The 21,542-nt window shown below is 35.3% G+C and overlaps 1 protein-coding gene across 30 annotated transcripts in view; it reads right to left on the bottom strand.

Annotated features, from left to right (window-relative positions):
• Nucleotides 1–21,542, bottom strand: part of PCM1 (pericentriolar material 1) — a 40,149-nt gene that overhangs the window by 6,737 nt on the left and 11,870 nt on the right. For 5 of the 30 annotated variants that reach the window (XM_088163441.1, XM_088163465.1, XM_088163442.1 and 2 more), the window contains 24 exons: nt 21,211–21,427; nt 19,777–19,975; nt 19,293–19,472; nt 18,404–18,561; nt 17,974–18,188; nt 16,175–16,326; nt 15,964–16,093; nt 15,133–15,267; nt 14,458–14,651; nt 13,100–13,297; nt 11,989–12,211; nt 11,728–11,873; nt 10,646–10,827; nt 9,322–9,508; nt 8,319–8,677; nt 7,657–7,815; nt 6,823–6,879; nt 5,490–5,662; nt 5,283–5,411; nt 4,579–4,696; nt 4,149–4,286; nt 3,768–3,901; nt 2,599–2,733; nt 1,858–2,055 (listed from right to left, as the gene is read on the bottom strand). In XM_088163441.1, coding sequence (XP_088019567.1) covers nt 1,858–2,055; nt 2,599–2,733; nt 3,768–3,901; nt 4,149–4,286; nt 4,579–4,696; nt 5,283–5,411; nt 5,490–5,662; nt 6,823–6,879; nt 7,657–7,815; nt 8,319–8,677; nt 9,322–9,508; nt 10,646–10,827; nt 11,728–11,873; nt 11,989–12,211; nt 13,100–13,297; nt 14,458–14,651; nt 15,133–15,267; nt 15,964–16,093; nt 16,175–16,326; nt 17,974–18,188; nt 18,404–18,561; nt 19,293–19,472; nt 19,777–19,975; nt 21,211–21,427 — 4,116 coding nt within the window. The remainder of the gene's footprint in view (nt 1–1,857; nt 2,056–2,598; nt 2,734–3,767; nt 3,902–4,148; nt 4,287–4,578; nt 4,697–5,282; nt 5,412–5,489; nt 5,663–6,822; nt 6,880–7,656; nt 7,816–8,318; nt 8,678–9,321; nt 9,509–10,645; nt 10,828–11,727; nt 11,874–11,988; nt 12,212–13,099; nt 13,298–14,457; nt 14,652–15,132; nt 15,268–15,963; nt 16,094–16,174; nt 16,327–17,973; nt 18,189–18,403; nt 18,562–19,292; nt 19,473–19,776; nt 19,976–21,210; nt 21,428–21,542) is intronic. The other 25 variants (XM_014873494.2, XM_088163444.1, XM_088163445.1 and 22 more) reach the window with 19 other exon arrangements.

Raw genomic sequence — 21,542 nt, 5'->3', positions numbered from 1 at the left:
ACTAGATGATCTTTAAGGTCCCTTCCAACTCAAACTACTTCGTGATTCTAACTCTAATCAAGACAAAGAGCTGTGTTTTCAACAGTTACTTAACTGGGCCCAGGAGAGAAAAAAACGGAGCAAGATCAAGTGTGGACACACACATTTAGAGAGCTAAGGAATTATGGCTTGAAAATTCTTTTTCAGGTCTGAATTTCTCCTGACTCTCAAGTCCATTCCCAGGCTGATAAACTCACTATGGCTTCAGTTAGGGAGGAAGTCTCCCAAGGTGATAATATGGTGAAAAACAGAATGGAATTAATAATAAAGATTAACACCTGGTGTTTTTCCCATGGGACACATCCTGAGGTATGGTCTCATGGATGTTTTTCCCAATTGTCCAATGAGCTACTGTCCTGTCCTAGCTCCGTGTAATATGCTTTAAATACGGGCTGTCCATTCAATAAAGTTGGCCTTTTTTCCCCAGAGAGGTCCATGTGTGTTACTGTCCTTGCTCTCTCACTCCCTTTTTTCTAGTAACCACAATCAAGTATGTCTGCATCAGGATTCTAGTGTTGAGGGCTGTGAGAAGACCATACAGAGACAATTGTGCAGGTCTGTGAAGTAATCAGGACCTACCACCTCTGGCTCATGTTTGGCTTTGTTCAATCTGAACCTCTGCCACAGCAATGAGGCAAACAATGATCTGAACCCTAGTTCTGTCTTCTGGGAGAGAAGAAAGACTGAATCTAAGCTGGCTCCATGCTTTCTCATAGCATGTATAAACCAACTCTATGTAACAAAGGCCTAGTGGGCAACTTCAGATAAAACAGGAAGTCTGTTAAAGATGATGCCTAAGCTACTGCAGAGAAACCAGCAGGCAAACCTAAAGAGCTAATGAACTGGGACCTCCAATATGTCAAAGTACTTAGCTGACTGTAGTGGGACCATGCAAAAACAATACAATGGGATAGAGTTAAACTTCTTCACAGTAGATAGTATGAGGCTGTGTTTTCAATTTGTGCTGAACACAAGGTTGATAGCACAGGGATGTTTTCATTACCACCAAACAGCATTCCACAGATTCAAGACCTTCTCTGCTCCTCATGCCACTGCAAAAGCAAGAGGTCAGAGTACACAGCACTTGGAAGAGGACAGCCAGGGAAGATGATCCTCACTAACCTAAGGGATGTTCCACACCACATGGCATCATGCTCAGCATATAAAGCTGGGCAAAGAGTGAGGAAGAGGGGGAGATCCAAAGTGATGGTGTTTGACTTCCCAAGTCATCATTATATGTGATGGAGCCCCATTCTCCTAGGGGTAGCTGAACATCTGCCTGCCTATAGGAAGTGGCAAATGAATTCCTTGTTTTGCTCTGCTTGCATGTGCAGCTTTTGCTTTACCAATTCAAGTGTCTTTATCTCAACCCATGATCTTCCTCCGTTTCACCCTTCTGATTGTCTCCCATCCCAGAGGGGACTGAGTGGCTGTGAGAGGCTCAGTTACCCACTGGGGTGAAACTACTCAATGGCCCCAGGTGTTAAAACTATTTAAACACTTGTTTATTCCTTCCTATGTTCACATATAACCATTAGGACATTTCCTCTGAATTACGTGTGAATTATTGTGTGTGAATTATGTCTATACAATTAGATATCTGTAATAGTTACGTATCTGTATCACAGGACTTGCCCTTACTGAGGAAAACCAGTTTACACTTCTACACAAGCAATACTGTGATTACACAGCAACTGGTAAAATAAATAAATAAACAAACATATAAGATATAAAATAAGGTAATCAAACTAGTTTAGAAAATACATATATTTAGCAATCTCAGAAAAGCTACATTAAAAAAAAAACCAAAACCCAAACCTCTTTAGCATAAGACTGCATTACTTCAGTAGTTTCTATTTTTCGTTTACATCTTTGCTTTACAGAAATGCTGTTGTTGTCCAAGTCTTGCATGAGTTTAAAAAAGGCTAATTCATTGAATAACACTTCGGAGATCTCCACAAGAAGATCCTCCCCACAATCTTTTAATTTTCTACCAGCAAATTTCGCCAGTGAATCCTGTGAAAAGAAATAATTCTTCAGTTTCTGAAACAAGCTTTCAAGCTTTAAAGACTAAGTATTTTTCAAATTTCTAATAACTCGAAATTAGTTACGTATATATTAGCTCATTTTTAAAAAAAGTTTTAGAGTCTTAAAACAGATTTTATACGGAATCTCTAGTCATGTAACACAGAACTTAATAACCTCATGATTTAAACTCTGTGCTTGTAGAAAAAAAAAAACAGAATGAAAAAGTGCAGACTACAGATTTTCAGAAATTTACACAAGATGTCCATGAAAAAAGCATCACCAGAGCTTTCCTTGAAGACAGCCACAGGCCAGAGATACACCTCTCACTACCTGGCTATTACAGAAAAGATGCTCTGTGTGCAATAAATGACTAGTTTAGGAATAAAGGTAATACCTTATCACCGTTTCAAAGCTGAGGGAGAACAGCAGCTATGCTATTCAAGGTGTAAAATACAACTTCAGAAAAGCTGGTTTATCTGTTGTTCATCAGCCAACTTGAGTGTTGCAAAACAGCACTGAAAAACTACTAACCTGAAGTATACTGCCAAGCTGCTTATGAAAGAACTTCACAAATTCTTTACTTTCATCATTTTGTTGTGTAAGAGTCAAAACCATACGTCTTACTGATGTCAGTAACTGAGAAGAGCATACTTCATCCATATGTTCCTACACAAGTATCACAGAATGAACTTTGTTACCACTTCAAAAGAAAAACTAGCCATCAACCCAAATACAGAAATAATTTATTTAAAAAACACCTGTCCACTGAAGGAACAGCACACCACAAAAAAAGTCCTAATCAATCTCCCAAACACCATACTTGATGAATGACTGATTGGTCACAACACACAAAGATTCACCTCTTTTTTCCAGTACATGAGTAATTGGCATGTTTGGCCAAACTAAGAAGCTTCATGTATTGTGGCTGTGTACACAAGTTTATGAAAATGTATATTAAGATATCTACTGTTGTGTGCAAATAAAAACAAGTCTACAGGCACTCTGGCATGTCAACAATATACAGTTTTTAAACTTAGCATCAACAAAATACCTTATTCGACAAACCTAAGTTTATACACTCTGCATACTGTAAAAGGCAACAGGGATAGGCCTTAAGCATCTTACAATGCTATTATCTCTGCTCTCCAACCTTGCAAAGAAGGAACTGTAACTACTTCTCCTTCTTTAAAGAAGAACATTTCTTCTCTGTAGTAATAGAAGTTAAAAAGCTTTCTACAACTCTGAAGATATTTATAACAGGAGAAAATAATGTTGAAAATTAACTACTCAGAAGGATTCTTCAAAAATACCCTTTTACTGTGTATGTAACAGTTTTAATTAGTGATTTCAGTTCTGTCTTCTAAAAGGCACCGAGTATTTCAGAAATATGTTCTCAAACATTCCTATATTTAATTTTGTCAGCTCCAAAGCAAGCAACGTCTGTTCTTTTTGATGTCAAGTCCACTCGCCCTATGAAATCTAGAAACCTCACAATTTATTTCTCCTATTAAAAACTACACAGAATCTTTCTGTGGGAACATCTAATTCTTACTTGATCTTCAGCAGTCTGCAACTGAACACATATTTATTGGCAGCTGTTTCTAAGAGGCAGTTTAGATTTTAAATAATTTTCTTCTGTGCAATTATGTAAGTGTTTTTCTTATTCTTCTAATTTACACTGTATTGTAAAGACCTTTTACCTTCAGAAAAGGAATGACCTCTTTCATAATTGCTTTAATCTGCCGGTCAAGCTGCTGAGTATCTATACGAGGACATGGAACTGCAGAAACATCACCTGACTGTGGCACAGACTGACATTCACCGGTATCTGGACCTCATTTTAATTAAAACAAAACAAAAACAAGCGGTACATTTAATACATTCGACATTACTATTAAAGAATACTACTTTCAAAAACTTCTTTTCTATTAAAAAAATAACAAATCTTATTTCCTTACGTATGTAAATATCCTTTCAAACTTTGCTAAGTTTTCTATATAAATAAAGAAGAAAGCAATTTAGCTTGATAGTTATTATAATTATTTTCTAAAACTAAGCAAAATATATGTATATGTGCATACCTTCTAATTTAGCAGTAGAAGCACCCTGAAAATTACTAGAGCAGCCCTCAGAGTCAAGGGTACTTTCAGCTTCAACTTTCATACGCTCATATTCCCTCATCCAAGAAAAAGCTTTATCTAAGTGAATCACTGTGTTGCCTATATTTAGAATAAAAACACTTTTTAATCTAAATAAAAAGTTTTCAATTGATAGACAAATAAACAATGATAAAAAATTACTTTAAGGCCTCAAGATTTGAAATATACTTATAACTAGTTATAACATTTTATTACACACTTTGATAAATTCAGTGTTTCACAATTAGCTAATTTAACTATGTTTTGTCTCACAAAACATGTGATTACACACTAAAAATCAGGTAACAGTGTATTAAAGTGCAGACAATTGCAGACATTTAGGGGGGGAGGGAGTAACACTTAGGATTCTCACCAAGGTCATCAGTGGCAAAGGGTTCAAAATTTGAAGAAGTAGACATAGTACTCCCATTGTCTGCATCAGGTTGTTCACAATCTTGACATGCTTCTGTAACGTTCTTGCCAAAATTTTCCTACAAAATACCAGACAACTGAATACAAAGAAGGAACACACCATACTCTCACAGATGTGTGAACAAGCCTACAATTCTTCTCAGTGACTTGTTGTGGTATCAGCATTTGTCATCAGATTACCTGACTGGAGAACCCTACTTCCAGGATATAAATTCATTAGGCAAATCTACCACACTTGCTTCAAATAGTTCAAGTACAAAACATGTAAGAAACTGTTCAGAGGCGAAAGTGATTTCTTAAATACAAAAAAGTAAAAATTTCTGGAGAATCGTGTGATCAGTACATGCCCTGACCCTACACAGAAGAGGATTTTGGCTCTTTCTGAATGTATCAGTTTCCAATTTACATCTGTCTCCGTGTTTCATTCATCCCTGACACATCACTCATTTGCAGTACCGAGAATCCCACCTTATTTTATGACTTTTGCATTGATTTTCTTGCCATTAGTTGTTTAGAAAAGCCTGTCTAAGTCGATATTAATTTTAGCAAAATTCAATCCCTAGTATATTTCATTAGACAAGCATACACGTGTCCAAACCGAAATACAAGAAAAGCTGTCAGTAGCTTCTGAATTTAAAAACTTACATCATCTGTAGAGGCAAGGCTTTCACTAGGAGTGAGTTCAGAATTTGATGCCACCCATGTAGCAGAATTAAGTGATTTTGCACACTTTCCTTTTTCATTTTTCTCAGATAAATGTCTGGTCACTATATCCTGGAAAAGATAACCTATGCTGTAAAAAAAATCTAAGGTTTGCTTGATTCACATACAAATCAAAAATTCTGTGCATACCTGTAAAGCATATAGAGCCCTTTGCCTCAGATAATCTGTATTTAGCAGCTGAAGCTCATGGAAAAGTTCAATAAGAAAGTGGGGACGAGACTCATTTTGAGAAATAAGAGTTGCCACTTCAGAATAAATTGTGTCTCGCAAAGCTTCAAACATAGAAAGATCACTACCAGTTTCTGTAGAAAAAAATAATGGAACTTGTTAAGTCCTTGACAGGCATCCATTTAACAGACAACTGCCTATCGAGTATGCAAGTTACAGGTATACAAATTGTCTCAATCATTGCAGATTCCCTAATACAGCTGCTTTCATAAAGATTATTAATTTCCTGAAGGGCAAACATTCTTAAATTTTTAATATATGAAATACGACATAGAACAACCATAAAAATTCTTTTCTTTGCACTTCTGAACAATACTTTTAGAAAGTATTCTTTATAAAAAAGAATATTGCACACACCAAAATGAAGCTTTCAGAATAGGTATTAAACACTGAAAATGGAGTTTTAAGACATTTCAAGAAAGAGAGCGAAAGGTCTCAAGTTTATAGAATACAAGCAGTCCACACTTCTGCAACACAAACAGCATTAAGAAAGCTTTAGACTCAAGTCAAGAAAGCTACTCTTTCCCAACATAAATGATACGTTCTTATACATGTCTAGTATCACTCCCAAGTTCACAAAAAATCTTCGACCCTTAAACCCTTTTACATATGTATGAGAAGACAATGTGTTCCCTAATAAATCTCCCCATTCATTTGAAAATTAAGGATTATCCTTGCATCAAAATAATCAAATTATTACATACATTATTTGGAAAGTGCTGAATGGAAACATAGTTAAATTTGGAAAACTCAGTTTAACAGATGTGTAATTGTTAGTATTAAAGTTAATGAAATTATTAGCAATACAGCAAACATTACCGTGCAAATTGATTATCTGCAAATAGTTTACTAATTTTTTAAGCATAGGCTTTTTCAACCTTTGAAAAGTTACCACAAATTGCTTCCCTCTCCCATTGCTAATATGTAATAGCAGGTTTTAAAAATACTAAAAATGCCTACTGAAATTAGCTTTTTGAAGTAGTATCTACCACCATATTTTTTATTTGCAATTGTTACTAATCAACAACGTGGCAACCACGTTCTCCACAACTGTAATTCAAAGAAGTTTGTAACACTGCATTTTATGCAAAGTTACTTCTTTTGTCTTGGTTATAGAGAAGGTGCTGCAATAGCACTAATCTTGAACATCTGCTAAACAGTGAGTTATAGGACCAAAGGTAAGAGAAGGAAAAAAAAATAGGATATTGTTGAAGCTAAGCAGTGAATGCATTACCTGGCGCTTCAATGCATGCATTTCTGTTAGACTGCTGCAGAATTCTCCTAGCATGCGCTGTAGGAAAGTGGGGATAGACAGTGATAAACACAAAAATGCGCACCAGAAATAAAGACAGGGTCTATACAAAACAGCAGAAGGAAGACTGCTTAGTTATCCAAACCACATCAGAGCTGCTTATTGTGAGAATGAGAACTTGACCAGTGAAGTTATTATGTGCACCAATAAACAGCTCCTAGTGTGGACACAGCTACACTGGCAAAAGCTTTATATTGTGCTACAATGACTAAAATTTCCGCATGTCTCAAACAAAACAGAAATACTGGCAGAACCAAAAAAGGCACAGGAGAGTTTTTATGATCCAGATACAAGAAAAGCAGTGCAGATGGCAAAAATGTAAGAGTTTATGTGATGTTATAAGACTGAATTTGAATGGTATTTGATGGAGCTCATTTAAGCATGAATAGGAAGAAGACATGTATGCAGTACAGAATGTAGTTTAAACACTAAGCAAAGTTTCATCAGTTTTGCAGTTGCTGTCCATAAAATCACCAACAAATGGGTGAGATTTGCTACATTTTTGATTGTTGTACTGTAACAGATTTCTAAATTACTTTAATCAAGTACTTAATATACAGAAAACACCCAAAAGCAATTAATATCCAGCTTTTTACATGTTTACAGCATAATTAGAAATTAAAACGCAAAACCCACATGCTAAATATACAGTCCTGTCTTCCTGCCAAAATGCACTGCATTTAAATAATGCACTAGCAACTAAGGTCCCTTACTCATAGAAGTTGACAAAATAATTAGACATTTAGAAAAGAGTACCTGAAGACATTTCTGTAGATCTACTGTATTTAATTATTTTTTCCAATTGCTCCTGATTCCTTTTGCTGAACACCTTTGCATGAACCACATCATCAGAGTGTCTGCTTTTATTGTTCTTGCAGGGTTCACACACACTAGAAGCACTTGCACTTTCATAACCTAAAGGGAGGAAATAAAGAGGAATAAATAATAAAGAAACTACTTACAAAATCTTTTTATTAGTTCAAAAAAATTGTTCAAGGGCACCCTTAAAGATGTAAAATACTAATGATGTTTCCTAGACAAAAATCTTCCTCTGTACATTGAATCCATACAATAGCACTAAATCCTCAGCAACCTCAATAGTACTACTATACTAATTAGCACTATCCCTCTCTTCTCAGAATTTTAATGAAGCATATTTTTCAGCAAATTCATTTGAAGACAATGAAGAAGATTCTACTTGTTACTTCAAATCTGCACGTATCTGCATCCATGATCCTTTTAAATAATGGTCTCTCAATTGGTTGTTTATTTTCTCTTTACTGAAATCCTAAAAAACCTTAAATAGTTGTATTATATAAAATGAAATTATATCAATAACTTATTTTCATTATTATAGTTACTATTCATGGAGAGTAAATTCTCTGGAATGCAATGTCCAAAATTCCTTTACAACCTACCAGTATTTTTAGTTCTGCCTTTCAGCTGAGAAGAACTCTTCCTCTTATTCTTTGATCTGGGCGTTTTATCTTTTGATGCCAGGCTTGCTTGTGCTGATGCCTTCCTAGATCTAAAGGTCTTTGTCACAGTAGTTGGGTCTATTGGATCAGGCATGCTACTGAAACTCTCCAAAGACTCTTCATCAAACTCTCTTCTCCTGTTCGTATCACACTGATTTTTATGACCAGAAGCAATGTTTTGTACTGAAACTGCAAAACCTGCATTCAGCTGAGACTGATCATCTTTTTTCATTTCTTGGCTATCATCAAGCCAAATTGCTCTGTTCTCCATTTCCTCTTCAGGTTGTCTATGATTCCTTCTGTCAGAAAAAAAAGACCCACAGACCAACCTCAATATAACATAACCTAATCTCTTAGATAGAAACATCATGTATTACCAGGCAAACAGTTTATAATAATGCAAATTATCTATCCTTGTTACTTAGACATCAAATGAATATTGGAAAAATAGATAATTCCAGAGAACTCTTCCAAATGGAAAACAGAAGAATCTCTGGTTTCAACAAGTATATATTTATGCAGCTACTGCTGTGCTCAAATAGTACCGTAGGTCAAAACATTTCTTAAAGCAACATTCAGTACAATCTACAGTAGCACAAAAAAATAAGCATTCACTGAAATTATATTCTCCAGTTACTCAAAAAACCTCAGTTTCAAAACAATCCCACAGAAACAGAATCTTCCTCCACCTACAGATAGTGTTAAAAAACCACTCCAAGATTGGATTTCATTTTAAAATGTTCATTAAATGATACATTAATTAATATATAGAAAAGCAGAACACTACTGAAAAAATGAAAGAAATTAAACTAGAAGTTATAAAAGTAAAGCTCATACTGTAATTCTATGACAATAAATTCCCTTAATGAATGATGAATTCCCACAAGCCCTAGAAAAGGGAGGAGAAATTATTAAAGGAGAGCCACACTTTGACATTAAATACCTTTGTTTTTCTGCTCCATTAGAGGAACTGCTTTCAAAGGGTTTGGGGAATGCCATATATTCAGTTTTCCCGGAAGTATTCTGATCTAGAGGATGTTGTTGCTCCTGCTGCTCACTGCTGCGTGGTGAAATATTATGTGCAAAATCTCCAAAACCAGACGGGAACACTGGATTATAGTTAATACCTACTAAGTAAACAAGAGAGTCAGAAGATCCTACCTCATTTATTTTTGTAGTAAAATTCAAATTTGAGACATACTGTGTGGCAGTATGAAATTACAAAGCAAAAATATAGTGTGGAAGTAAGCAAGAACTGTTTTCATCCTGAAAGTACTGTAAACGATCAGAATTTATCTTTAGTGCAAGTTTCGAACACTGCTAGATACTACAATTCCATCAGTGGAGATGAAGGTCCTTCAACAAATTCCAGTAAAAGAACTCCTAAAAGTGAAAGTAAAAATAACATTTCCAAAAAAAGGCAGAATTCTGTCTGCCTAAAGACTATCAATATTTCAATCACCATCAAATTGACAAGAAAATTCCAATGGTTCAAGCAGTCATAGATTCATACTACTTCAATTTTAACATCAGAATGTTTATGGAAGTGGCAAACTGAATGTTACTATTCTTCCGGGCAGGTTCCATGTAATTTTAAAAATGTTCTCAAACAGAAAATAGACAATTTGAAAGTTCTAATCTAGGTCTATGCCTATTTCCTGGTTTCCTAATAAGACTTAAATATATTAAGACAGTTTTGTTTACTTTGAATTATACAATAAAATACCTACACTCTTTTCCTCCAAATTCAACAGCATAAGTAGATTAGAGAAAGAGATTAGGAATACTGTATCCAAGTCAACAGTTACTGTATAACTCTGATTGGAACAAAAATTGGTTAACATGTGCCATTTACAGGCATTTATAACAAACATGAGTGTTTGAAGTTCTAAGAAAAACAGAAATAATTACCAAGTACCACCTTCCAATTACATGGTTCACCTAGAACACAATTTCAACTATGAAATGATTGCTGAAGGTATGTAAAAACTTCAAACACTACTTTTCATATGTTGGATTAAGAACATTTGAAACTTTACATGGAGTGAGCATTTTCAAGTATAAGTTCATACTGAGAGAGTTTTGCTCTTCATACTGAAGTAAAAAATATGCAATTATTCAGCAATAAATAGTAAACTTCTGCTTAAGACCATTTCAAAAGGAAAAGTGACAGAGTTTCATTAAGTTTCTCATTACAATTTCAATTAAATGAGAAAACGTAAATTTTTGAAATTCATGTTACTTCTCATATCTACAGTAATACTCACCTGGAGAAAAGGAAGAAAAATTATTAAATCCTGGAACACTAAAGAGGTTCACAGGTTGTGGAGGGAAGTTGAATGGACAGAAAACAGGAGATGGAGGTGGTGGTGCACTACTGCTTCTCTCCTTTCGTGATGGTTTCTCTTGTTCTTGTTGCTGCATAAGATCACTTAACATTTGTTTCAGCCTTGAAAATAAGAAAAAGTAACAACTTGGGGGAAAAAAGAATATTATGGGAAAACTAAATTTATACTCAACTAATTCGAGCTTCATAATATTTCACCTACACCATGCAATGTATTTAAAGAAGTGTTCTATTTGGCTAATTAAAAACCCTCCACAAAATTACTTATACTTAATCCTGAGTTGGTTTAAAATCAACTGCTCTGTACTAGTGGTCATGTATACACAGGTTAAACATCCTTGCCAGAACAAAAAAAAAGACTGACTAGCTAATAAAGAAATAAGCAAGCTGAAAACTTCAATAGAAACAATCAAATATAAAAAGTATTTACAGAACTGAGGTTAAAATTAATTTTAAGACTTGTGTAAGAGGACAGCACCTATGTAACACTTACCAAATACTAAACAGAGACGAAGAGCTTTAACTTTCATGCAATGAATTAAAATGACTATTACATCTTTTTTCAAAAAATATTGTTGTTCAGAAGGCAAATGTAGTACATCCAAATGGAATGTAAGAAGCTAAATTCTAACTCAAAACACTAAAAAAGGACAAAAAGCTTTTTTGCTGTATATTACCATTAGAATTCAGAATCTTATCAGGTAGTCTAGTGAAGACTACAAATATAAAAGCATATTAAAAAATAACTATTGCAACAGATTTTTGCCAACTTTTGGTTCTCTTCAATGAAGATTACTAGAAAAGTACTTTTAAAGGTGTTAAAGAGGTGTTGGGGAAAATAAAGTCAGAAACGCTGCATACAACTTCAAAAGCTTGTAATCAGTTCAGAAGTTCAAGAGTCTCATATTTTACCATTGTCTGTAATCTTTTATTCACATAACCATGTTCCTGTTACTGAAGCATTTCAAATTCTATAGATAAGCACTAATATAGTCAACAAACCTTTGGACATTATTCTGCTGCCAAGTCAGTTGAGTGTAACACTGGTTTAATTGATGCATAATAAGATGTATTTGTGAAGATGCAACATTATTTGACATCATACCATAGGGGCCTGTAAGCAAAGTCTGTAGAAGGCAAGAGAGGGTCTGTGGAAAGAAAATAGGTAACAGTGATCAAATTACAAAATCCAGGAGCTATTGCTAGAAAGAGTTAGAATAGAAGGCAAATAAGAACAGCAAAATAACTGTTCTTCATATCTACCTGCTGATCCTGCATCAAAGTTTGACAAATGCTGACACTAAATTCATGCTGTTTCTTTAACTGATTGATCTGCTCTTGCCATCGTTCCTTCTCTTCCACATAGGAAAGCTCAGACATCCATCGAAAATTTTCCTGACGCCGCATACTTATGTTTTGTTGTTGCCTGGCCTTAGATACTGGACGATAATTTCCACCTGCTGAAAAGGGATGGCAATTTTTCCACCTGGGTTGGGAAAACGTGAAGAATGAGGACAAAATCAGACAATTCAAACAACTAATGATACTTCCATTATTCTAATTATGTTTAAGTTGTACATAAAAAACTCACACAGCACATGCCAGCTAATCACACATGCCATTTTGTCAATCCAACATTATCCTCAACAAATGGAAAATAGGAGCCTCCCACCTGACTGTGACTGTCAAAAAAGGGCTAAGAACGCCTCTGGGTCTTGTTTTTAGTATTTTCCATTACTGCTCTATAACATGTACTTGATGAAAATAGAAGCCACCAACATAATACACTGACAGGACTAGCTGCTGATTAGCCCACTATCTACTAAAATTATTTTGGTCCCCAAACCAGAAGAAATAACTGAAGATATGTATATTATTTTTAACATCGCATTTTCATTTAATCACACAAAGGATATGAAGGATATGAACAAGAGTTAAAATTATTCACAATAATTAAGAAATAGTTTTCACAACGACAGAAGCCAGCAATTTAGAAGGAAAAATTTCAGAGTTAAAGTCTCTGTACTACTATTTTTTAAGAGACTGATCTATATCACAGCAAACATTTCATACAGATTGGTTATCTTTTAAGCTGATTAAAAATAAACGGGAACACGAGGAGCTACTGCCATACAACTAGAGAGCTCAATGGCAGACTTTTAGTAAGACTGAAAACAAAAGAAATCACCAAATCAGTTATATGCATTGCAGCTACTCAGACGCAGACAAGAAACTGTCACTACACACAGCTCCCTAAGAAGCAGAAATTTATTTTCCTTTGCTGTAAGGATGCCCTGTAGTTAATGCAATGCTTCTTCCATCCTCTTCCAAATATACCCAGACAAGCATTAGATCAACAAATAACGCTACTAACCTATCTTTGTTTCCTTTAACAAAATAGGCATTTTCTGGTATGTTGTTATTGGGATAAACAGAGAAACTGTCATTCAAACTTGATGCATCTTCTTCCTCTTCTTCTGCCTGACCAACTCCATCAGAGAGGTAACCGTCTTCATCTCCATTTTCTTCCTCTAGGGCACCCTGGGTAGAACCTCCCCAGGTAGCCATTGTCCTAGTGAACATTGCAGGGTCAGGGAGAAAAGGGGAGGTTTGGAAAAATAATATTTTCTTTTCAAGTTTATGATGAATTATTAAAACGATCTGTTGATAATTGCAAGTCTATCTGCAATTAATCAAGCTGCTCCAAAAAGTTAAACCATTCTGAACATGAGCCAGCAGTGTGCCCAAATGGCCAAGAAGGCCAAGAGCAATCTCTATCAGGAATAATGTGGCCAGCAAGACCAGGCAAGTGATTCTTCCCCTGTACTTGGCACAGGTTGAGGACGTACTTTGAGTGCAGTGTCCAGTTCTGGGCCTCTCAGTTTAGGAAGGATGTTGACATGCTGGAGCATATCCAAAGAAGAGCAACAAGGCTGGTGAGGGGTCTGGAACACAAGGCCTATGGGGAGTGGCTGAGAGAGCTGGGGTTGTTTAGTCTGGAGGAGTTTTAGGGGAGACCCTATTGCTCTCTACAACTGCCTGAAAGGAGGCTGTAGCCAGGTGGGGGTCAGCCTCGTCTCCCAGGCAACCAGTGACAGCATGTGATGACAGTCTTAAGCTGAGTCAGGGAAGGTTTAGGCTTGGACATTAGGAAGAAATTCTTCGCAGAGTGACCGGGCATCGGAATGGGCTGTCCAGGGAGGTGGTAGAGTCACCGTCCCTGAAGGCATTTTAGAAAAAACTGGATGTGGCAGTCAGTGTCTCATTGGCAAGGTGGTGTCAGGTCATAGGTTGGACTCTACCCTCAAAGTCTTTTCCAACCCAGCTGATTCTGTGATTCTCACTAATGTGAACTTGCATTCTGCTTCTAATACTGGGACAGATTAATGAAATTAATGTCTGTTTTGGAAATGCATTACTTTACTATGCTATAAAATGAGTAAAGATGAAAAAAAATTACTCTGTCATTTGGCATTTTCTATGCATTTTCTTCTTCTTAGGTGATTCTTTCCCCCACTGGTAGAACAGGAGAGACTAAATCTGCTGGGAAAACCCATAAAACTGCCAAGTTGCTAAATAATAGTCACTTTACAAGTCAAGAAATTAATTTCTTGTTCTGTTAAATCATCATATTCACTGCTCAGGTGAACACAGGAAACTTTCCCCAACAATGACATCCCACTAAACAACAGAAGCATCCATTGCTTAATACAGAATAACTTTCGCTCTTACTTTTCAGTCCTGCTCTGCTGTGGAGTACAGCGAGCTTCAGACCCTTCACTTTTAACAGATGCAGCAACAGTAGATATTGTTTCTGCGAGCTCTCTCCTTCTCTGATCTTCAGCCATTAAAGCTTCAAGTTGCTTTCTTCTCTGTCGCAATTCTTCTCTTAAAATCTCATGTCTTCTCATTTCAGACCATAACTGCTTGCAGTAAAATGGAAGAATTAGAATATAATGCTAGCACAATTTCAAGAAAGAATAAGTAATATCAAGATCATTATTAAAGACAATTTCAGGGAAAAAGGTGAAGGCAGAGCAAGGATAAATCAGGTTTCAATAAGTACTTTCATAATTTTCTCCAAGGATGATCCGTATACAGTATACATTATCAAATATCAGTATACATTATCAGTATACATTATCAAATGCTCATGGTAAAAATTCAAAACTAATTCAAATTTCATATTAATATTTAGTAATAAGTGCTATACTTTGGGGAAAATGTCTTGCTAGTTCAAGTCAGAATTTCCTTATTTCCAGTTTATGAAATAAAGAAGTTATACATGCTTTGTTAAAATAGCTACTACTCCACTTCCCAAGCCATCTAATTAAAACTTGTCCAGGCAACCTGAAACTTCTCCTTTCTAAACCCTTTTTAAGTTACTGTATATTAAGTATGAAATACCTCATTGCCTACTGGTACAGATTCACCACACTCAAATAAAGGCTTGCCAGCTGTGTTACACTCATTCATGGCAGGAGTTGATGTTACTTGTGAAGTCTGTCTATTTGCTGGACAGTTACCCAGACCAGCTGACAACTGAAAGAGAAAGCAAAATGGCAAAATAGAGCATAATAGCTTTCTAAAACTTACCTGCAGTTAAAACCCAAAACAGTTAAGGCTTTATGAGGCTAAAAAGTCAGCATCCTGGGAAAAGGATTTCTGAATCAAAGCTAAACGTTTATTTCAAAACTTGATAGGAATCAACAAAACTTAATTTAGTATTATTATATAATGGTCTAGATGTACTGTGTTGATAATTTACTGCTCACTTCACAGAAAGAAGTTAATTGTCAAAGACCATGAAAAACAGTAAAGCTCTGTAGAGTTAGGTTAGAACGTAACAAAGTGTTCGATCATTCTTACAGGACACAGAATTGTTCCAAAATACCAGCAAAAGACTACTAAGAGAAGTGAAGAAGCAGCGACTGACCAGTATGGACAGACAAATTTCAGGCTAAAAATAAGACAGAAGGTTCTGTATCTTTGAAGACTCTATCAAGGCTTTTTAAGACAAACTACACTGAAATTAAGATACACCAACCACTGAACAAGAACCATTGAAAAGTAAATGACATAAGCAGAACTCTAGGTTTAAAAGTCCACCTGTTTACAGTATACAAGTACGACCAATTTCAAGTTTATTTCAATTTTCATAGGGAAAAACAGCGAGCAAGGTATTTTATGTTCCTTTGCTCAACATCTTAAGACAGCAAAGAATCACATTCTACCTACCTGAAGGTCCGGACAAGCTTTCTGTAACACTTGAATTTTTTCCTGGATTTCCATCAGTTTTCTTCTTTCTTCTTCTAACTGTTTAAGCTCCCGTTGCTGCTGCTGAAGTTTAGCTTCATAAAACTTCTCTCTGTGTAAATAAGTTATCCACATGTTACTTGGCAAGAAGTTGCCTAAAGCACAGCTCTACCATCCTCTGAAAAAGGCTCACCTTGCTTTTTCATTTAGTCGTGCATCTTTTTTTAACTTGTTGGAACTTGCTCGGACATTATTTGGTTGTTGCTTTGTCTCTTCCATCTCACCCAACAAGTCACCAATATTAGATGCATTTGCAACTGTTCCTTGAGGTTCTGGATCATCATCCTAACAGGATGTCAGAAAGGCAGTTAGACTACTTTCAGGTTGATTTAAAAAATGTAACAAATCTATTTTGTCTAGTTTGGTCTTTTCAAAACTAATCACTCTGAATAGCTTTATCTTTAGTACAAATCAAGAACTGAGAAGTTATTATCACCACGGCATCATGATTTTCAATTCTCTCATTAACTCAATTTATCTTAAAGTTATTTAGCTCAACCTCAACTACTGAAACTTCCACTATAAATGCAAATAATTTGTCTTATTCTGGAAGCATAAACCACTCGCCTGTGACTCAGTGGACAGAAGCATATGAAGAAACAACAGGGGAGGCAGAAGGAGGAAGAGAAGGAGACTGATGTGAACAAGACTGCTTATGTACTGCAGTCAGTGAAATTAAATATTATTAACAACTTAATAACAAAAGTACTCTTGGAAATCTAAAGTATTTTGGAGAAAGTCCTAAAGGTTCTCTATTCTACTTTTATTTTTTTCATAATTTCTGTATTTTGATTTTTCAAATTGAAAATATGAAAGCTGTAGCCACTGCTGCTTTTTTTATCCAGTGTGATCATTCTTCATAAAGATTCTGTTGAACAGGAGAGATCACTGGTGACCAAGAATGAAACAGCTCACACACCTACTGTATCTTTGCTGAGTACATGTACATAACAAGCCTTGGAAATATGATTGAAGGTATGCCACTAATTAGGTTATTTATTACGGAAGCTGATGAATCATGTCTAATTCAGATTTACACCACTGCACAGTTAGCATCTCTATAGTGATGATAAAAAACAACACTGATCTAGATACTGAGAAATTTCTGATAGGAGTATTATGTTGAAATAACATAATATTGTGTTTATACTGTTGCTATTGTAAAACATAGGTTCCAACTGAGCTTGATTTTAAAGTTCTCACATAAAGCCTTTTCATTTCTGATACACCTATGTGTATTCAGTATGCAGACACTACATTAAATGGTGCTCAAATGTGAGCATTCTGAAGGGACATTTAGATATTCTAAATAAAAAACACTTTCAACTTACAGCTGGCCTTCAAAACTCTCGAAATAAATAAAACACAAACCAAAATACGGCAAGTCAAACATGTTGCAACATGCAAAGATTTTAATGAAAAACGTTTTTCATTGATTAAACAATGTTGTAAAACCTAGGGTTCAAAAACCTAAACGTGTTGAAGTTCACTACAATCTTAAAAATGTCTAATATTTTAAAAAATAACACTGATCTACTTTTTGGTTTGTATTTTGTAATTCAATGCTAAGGTTAAATATTAAGACTACTGTTGTCTTAGGCTAGCATCCTCCAAGAAAATCCCTGAACTTCAAAAGTAGCACCCCTGAATTAAAACAAACAAACAAACAAACAAAAAAACCAAAAAAACCCAAACCAAACCAAAACAAAAAAAAACCCAAAAAAACAAACAAACAAAAAAACAAAAAAAACCAACAACAACAACAAAAACAACAAAAAAACCCCCCCAAAAACCCCCAAAAAACAGTACCTCTTTTCCCTAGCCTAAAAATAAGCACTTTAAATGTTGCATTAAGCAGTTTTTCCCTCACAGAAGTTACACCTTACATTAAATAATAAATGCTAGATTTTTGTGCACAACTTTGTAACGTACCTGCACCATAGCAGCAAGGTTTTGTAACTGTCTAAGCTTCTGTTTTGCAGCTATAAGCCTATTGATCTTCTGCTCAAACTCTGCATCTCCAGCAGCGTCACCCAGGCTGCTTCTGTGACTAGATAAGGAATCTTCACTAACACGATCTTCTTCCACTTCATCATCTTCACCTTGGGGTAGATCAAGGTGTTTGTCATTCTCCCTATTATGACAGTCTGGAAATAGGGAGAGGAGGAATCAAAACAATACCAAAGACACATTATTGAACTTCTGAAGTAATTAGTGTAATTACTGGACATTAGAAAAATATTAGCTTAATGATCAGGCTCTTAAATATTCTGCTCATCAAACAAGGATTTCCCAAACTCTGTGCAGCTATCAGAGTTATTTGCACTAAGAAGTAAAATTATTGGAAAATTTTAGAACATACCTAAAGCAGAAGACATTTTTAGAGTCCTTATATTAGCAGCAGATCGGTTGTTTATTTCACAGTCTGTATTAAGATGTCTTCCATCTCTATTATTAGTTCCACACTGTACATTTGAGTTGCTATTTATTTCACTCCAGCTACTGATTCCTTGAGGGTTCCTAGGGTAAAATAAATTACTCATGATAACTTTAAAAAAACTACTATGTATACAATTTTACTCCTTTTTTTACCTAGTTTTTTTAGGAATGGGTGTTCTGACCCCTCCCCCTAAAAAAAAAATCCAACAAAACCCACAAACAAACAAACAAACTCCAATTCCATATAAAATCAGTCCAGATACTGGGTATTTTTTCTTATGCATCTCTCCAACAGAACAGTTTGGGTTTTTTTAAACAATGAAAGCATCTTTAAATTATCCCTTGCTAGATCTGCCAAAATACATTAGGCCTTACAGGTATATGTCTACGTTATAAAAGCTTTACATGATGCATAGCTAAGTGACTGCTCATTTCTACCAAGTGAAGATCCTCAATGCACACAGGTGCCAGACTACAGCTGTAAATGCCTCTGTAAACCGAAGGGTTCTTTAGTCTAAGACTGTATATTAGTGAAATTCCATACACATAATTCTGCATTTAAACCAAAGGAATTACAGATTTTTTAAGTCTTAGAGTGATTTTCTAAATATTTACGCTAACCTAAATAAATTAGGCACCAATGATTAGATAATTATTAAACGTCTGTATAATAGTTCCCTCAAATAAAAAAAAAATTGTTAATGTAATCAACACAGATTTAAGTTACTTCTGGTTGACTCAAATAACGTATTTCAGGTTTCTTGAAGCAACAACTCGGCTACAAAGACTTTTGGATTAACAAAAAATACAACAACCTAATGTTTGTAGCAGGCTGTGGATCCTCATGTTCAGAATCACTTTCTGATTCTTCTGTTTCTTCCTCCTCCTTAGTGTTTTCATTCACAGCATCTGTCATCATATCAGATGTCTGCTCATAGTAGTGAACTAACTCACGTAACTCATTCAGTCTCTTACGAACCTCATTTAGCTTCCTGAGGAGGAAAAATAAAGAGTATTTAATCTGTTTTGCCATATTAAGCCAATCTATGTAGAGTTATAAAGAAAATATATACTTGAAAGTTCTTAGAGTTTACTGCCAGTTTCCAAGTTATAAGAACTTTCCACTTGAATCACTGAATTCAGTTAGCTGTATTAGATTGCTTATTAAGTAGTCTGTAATACTAAATTAGGTAGATCAATAAATGGAAATAATTATTTAACACAAAACTTCTTAAAAAAGTAGCACTCCAAATTACTAAAGCAAATGGTGAAAAAAAAAAATTGAAGAACTTTTACTGAAGCTTTTCTGTTGGATTTAGATTTTCATCCTCTTCACTCTCATTTTGAGAAACCAGGGAATCAGGAGGATAGGGAGCAGATGCCAGACTATTTGATTCACCATTGACTACAGTTACTATGCCTACAGGACCAGAAGCAGCTGAAGTTGTACTTCTTTGATCAACACTCCTTTGAGGAGAACCTGAAGCAGGAAAAACTACAGAAAAGAAATACAGCTTATGTGAGCAATTTGTAATAAGGAATAAGCTTAACTGAATTATATTAAAATAACGACAGAAAACATGACCAATAGACAAAACAGCAGTTAATAACTTCTTTCCTTAGCAAAACAAAAGCTCTTTTCTTACATTTTGTTGCATGCAATGTCAATAGGCAGTGAGTAATAAAGGAAGCTTTTGTAAACAAGATTTCTGTTATTCCCTTTTTAGCTTTACCAAATGTCAGTAGTAGAGGCTTTCACGCTGTGAATCTGCCCACTGAGTTTTTTTAAGGGTTTACTTAAGGCTGCATTGCTTTTTTTATAAGAAATTAAATGTTTTAGAATTTTGATTAAAAGGAAAATCCTAGCAAATTTTTTACCTCTACTAACCTCTTTTGTCTATTAGGTGTAAAACAAACTGGATGTTTGCTTCTTCCAGCTATGTGAAATCATATCCAAATATGTTGATATTATATGCATTAAATACATAGAGAAGAATTGTGGTAATGTAACTATTTAATCAGCATGTCGTTTTCCAAGTGCATGCTTCAAGGCCTCATTTCTCAATGATAACTAGAATATGCTGGGATCACCCCTCAGAAGTTTCCAGCTACAGGACAAATTTCACCAGTACAAATGCACTGCTAGAAACAGAGAGCAAGAGCAGCAAGTGGATGGGTCTGCATCAATAAGGAGAGCACAAAGCCATTAAAATAAAAGGCCAAAGCTCTAGTCCAGTCAGACAGGTAAGGCTCTCTAGAATGGCCTTTGATTGAAGTCCCTGCCACGAGTGCACATGAAAGCCTTTTGACAGAGGGGGAGTAAAGCCATATTGCCATAAAGCTACTAACACATGGAAGTGCCAAGAACACAAATGCCGATGTACTGTGACAAAAATACACAGAGCTCAAGCTCATATGGCACTTTTTTTCACAAGCCAGATGTTCACAGACAAGCCTTGAAGAAAAAAACCCACCACATCCTCAAATCAGTCAACTTCAATGTTATAAACCAAAGTGCTAATAGACACTCATCATCATTACTTGAAGAGTTCTTCATTAAGACAGAAACTTCTACAGCATTAAAAATCATTTATATTAATATTGCCCCAGCACGGCTTTAATCACCAGCATTTCACTGACGAATTGCAATCTGAAAGACAATGTTACAAACATGCACATTTAAAACATTTTATTCATGACAAAAATACAATTCTGTCTATACTGACTTACAGGAAGAGTTATTTAGATGTTGGTCACGAAGTGTATGAAGTTCTCCTAATAGTTTGTCCATTTTTTGCTTTTTACCCTGCAACATTCGCATCTTGTTAAAAAGATGTGCCTTTTCATCTGACTGGTGTTCAGACATTGAAGAGTTTCTGCTTTGTGAAATCTCTCTGGTAAGTGAAAGGCTTTCTGCTTGCCTTCTATTGTCAGGCACAGACTGCGTCTAAAAAGAATAATTCCATTTTATTCAGAGTACTACAAAAAAAAGGTAAATAAATTGTAAGAAACAAAAAGCTTTCTTATGGGCTTTCTATACAGAACACCAGAATCAACATCAA

This window comes from Sturnus vulgaris, chromosome 4 (assembly GCF_052056855.1).
Source record: "Sturnus vulgaris isolate bStuVul1 chromosome 4, bStuVul1.hap1, whole genome shotgun sequence".
NCBI classification, from domain to species: Eukaryota; Metazoa; Chordata; class Aves; order Passeriformes; family Sturnidae; genus Sturnus; species Sturnus vulgaris.
The sequence above is the reverse complement of the archived record's forward strand: the minus strand, read 5'-3'. Positions and strand labels throughout refer to the sequence as shown.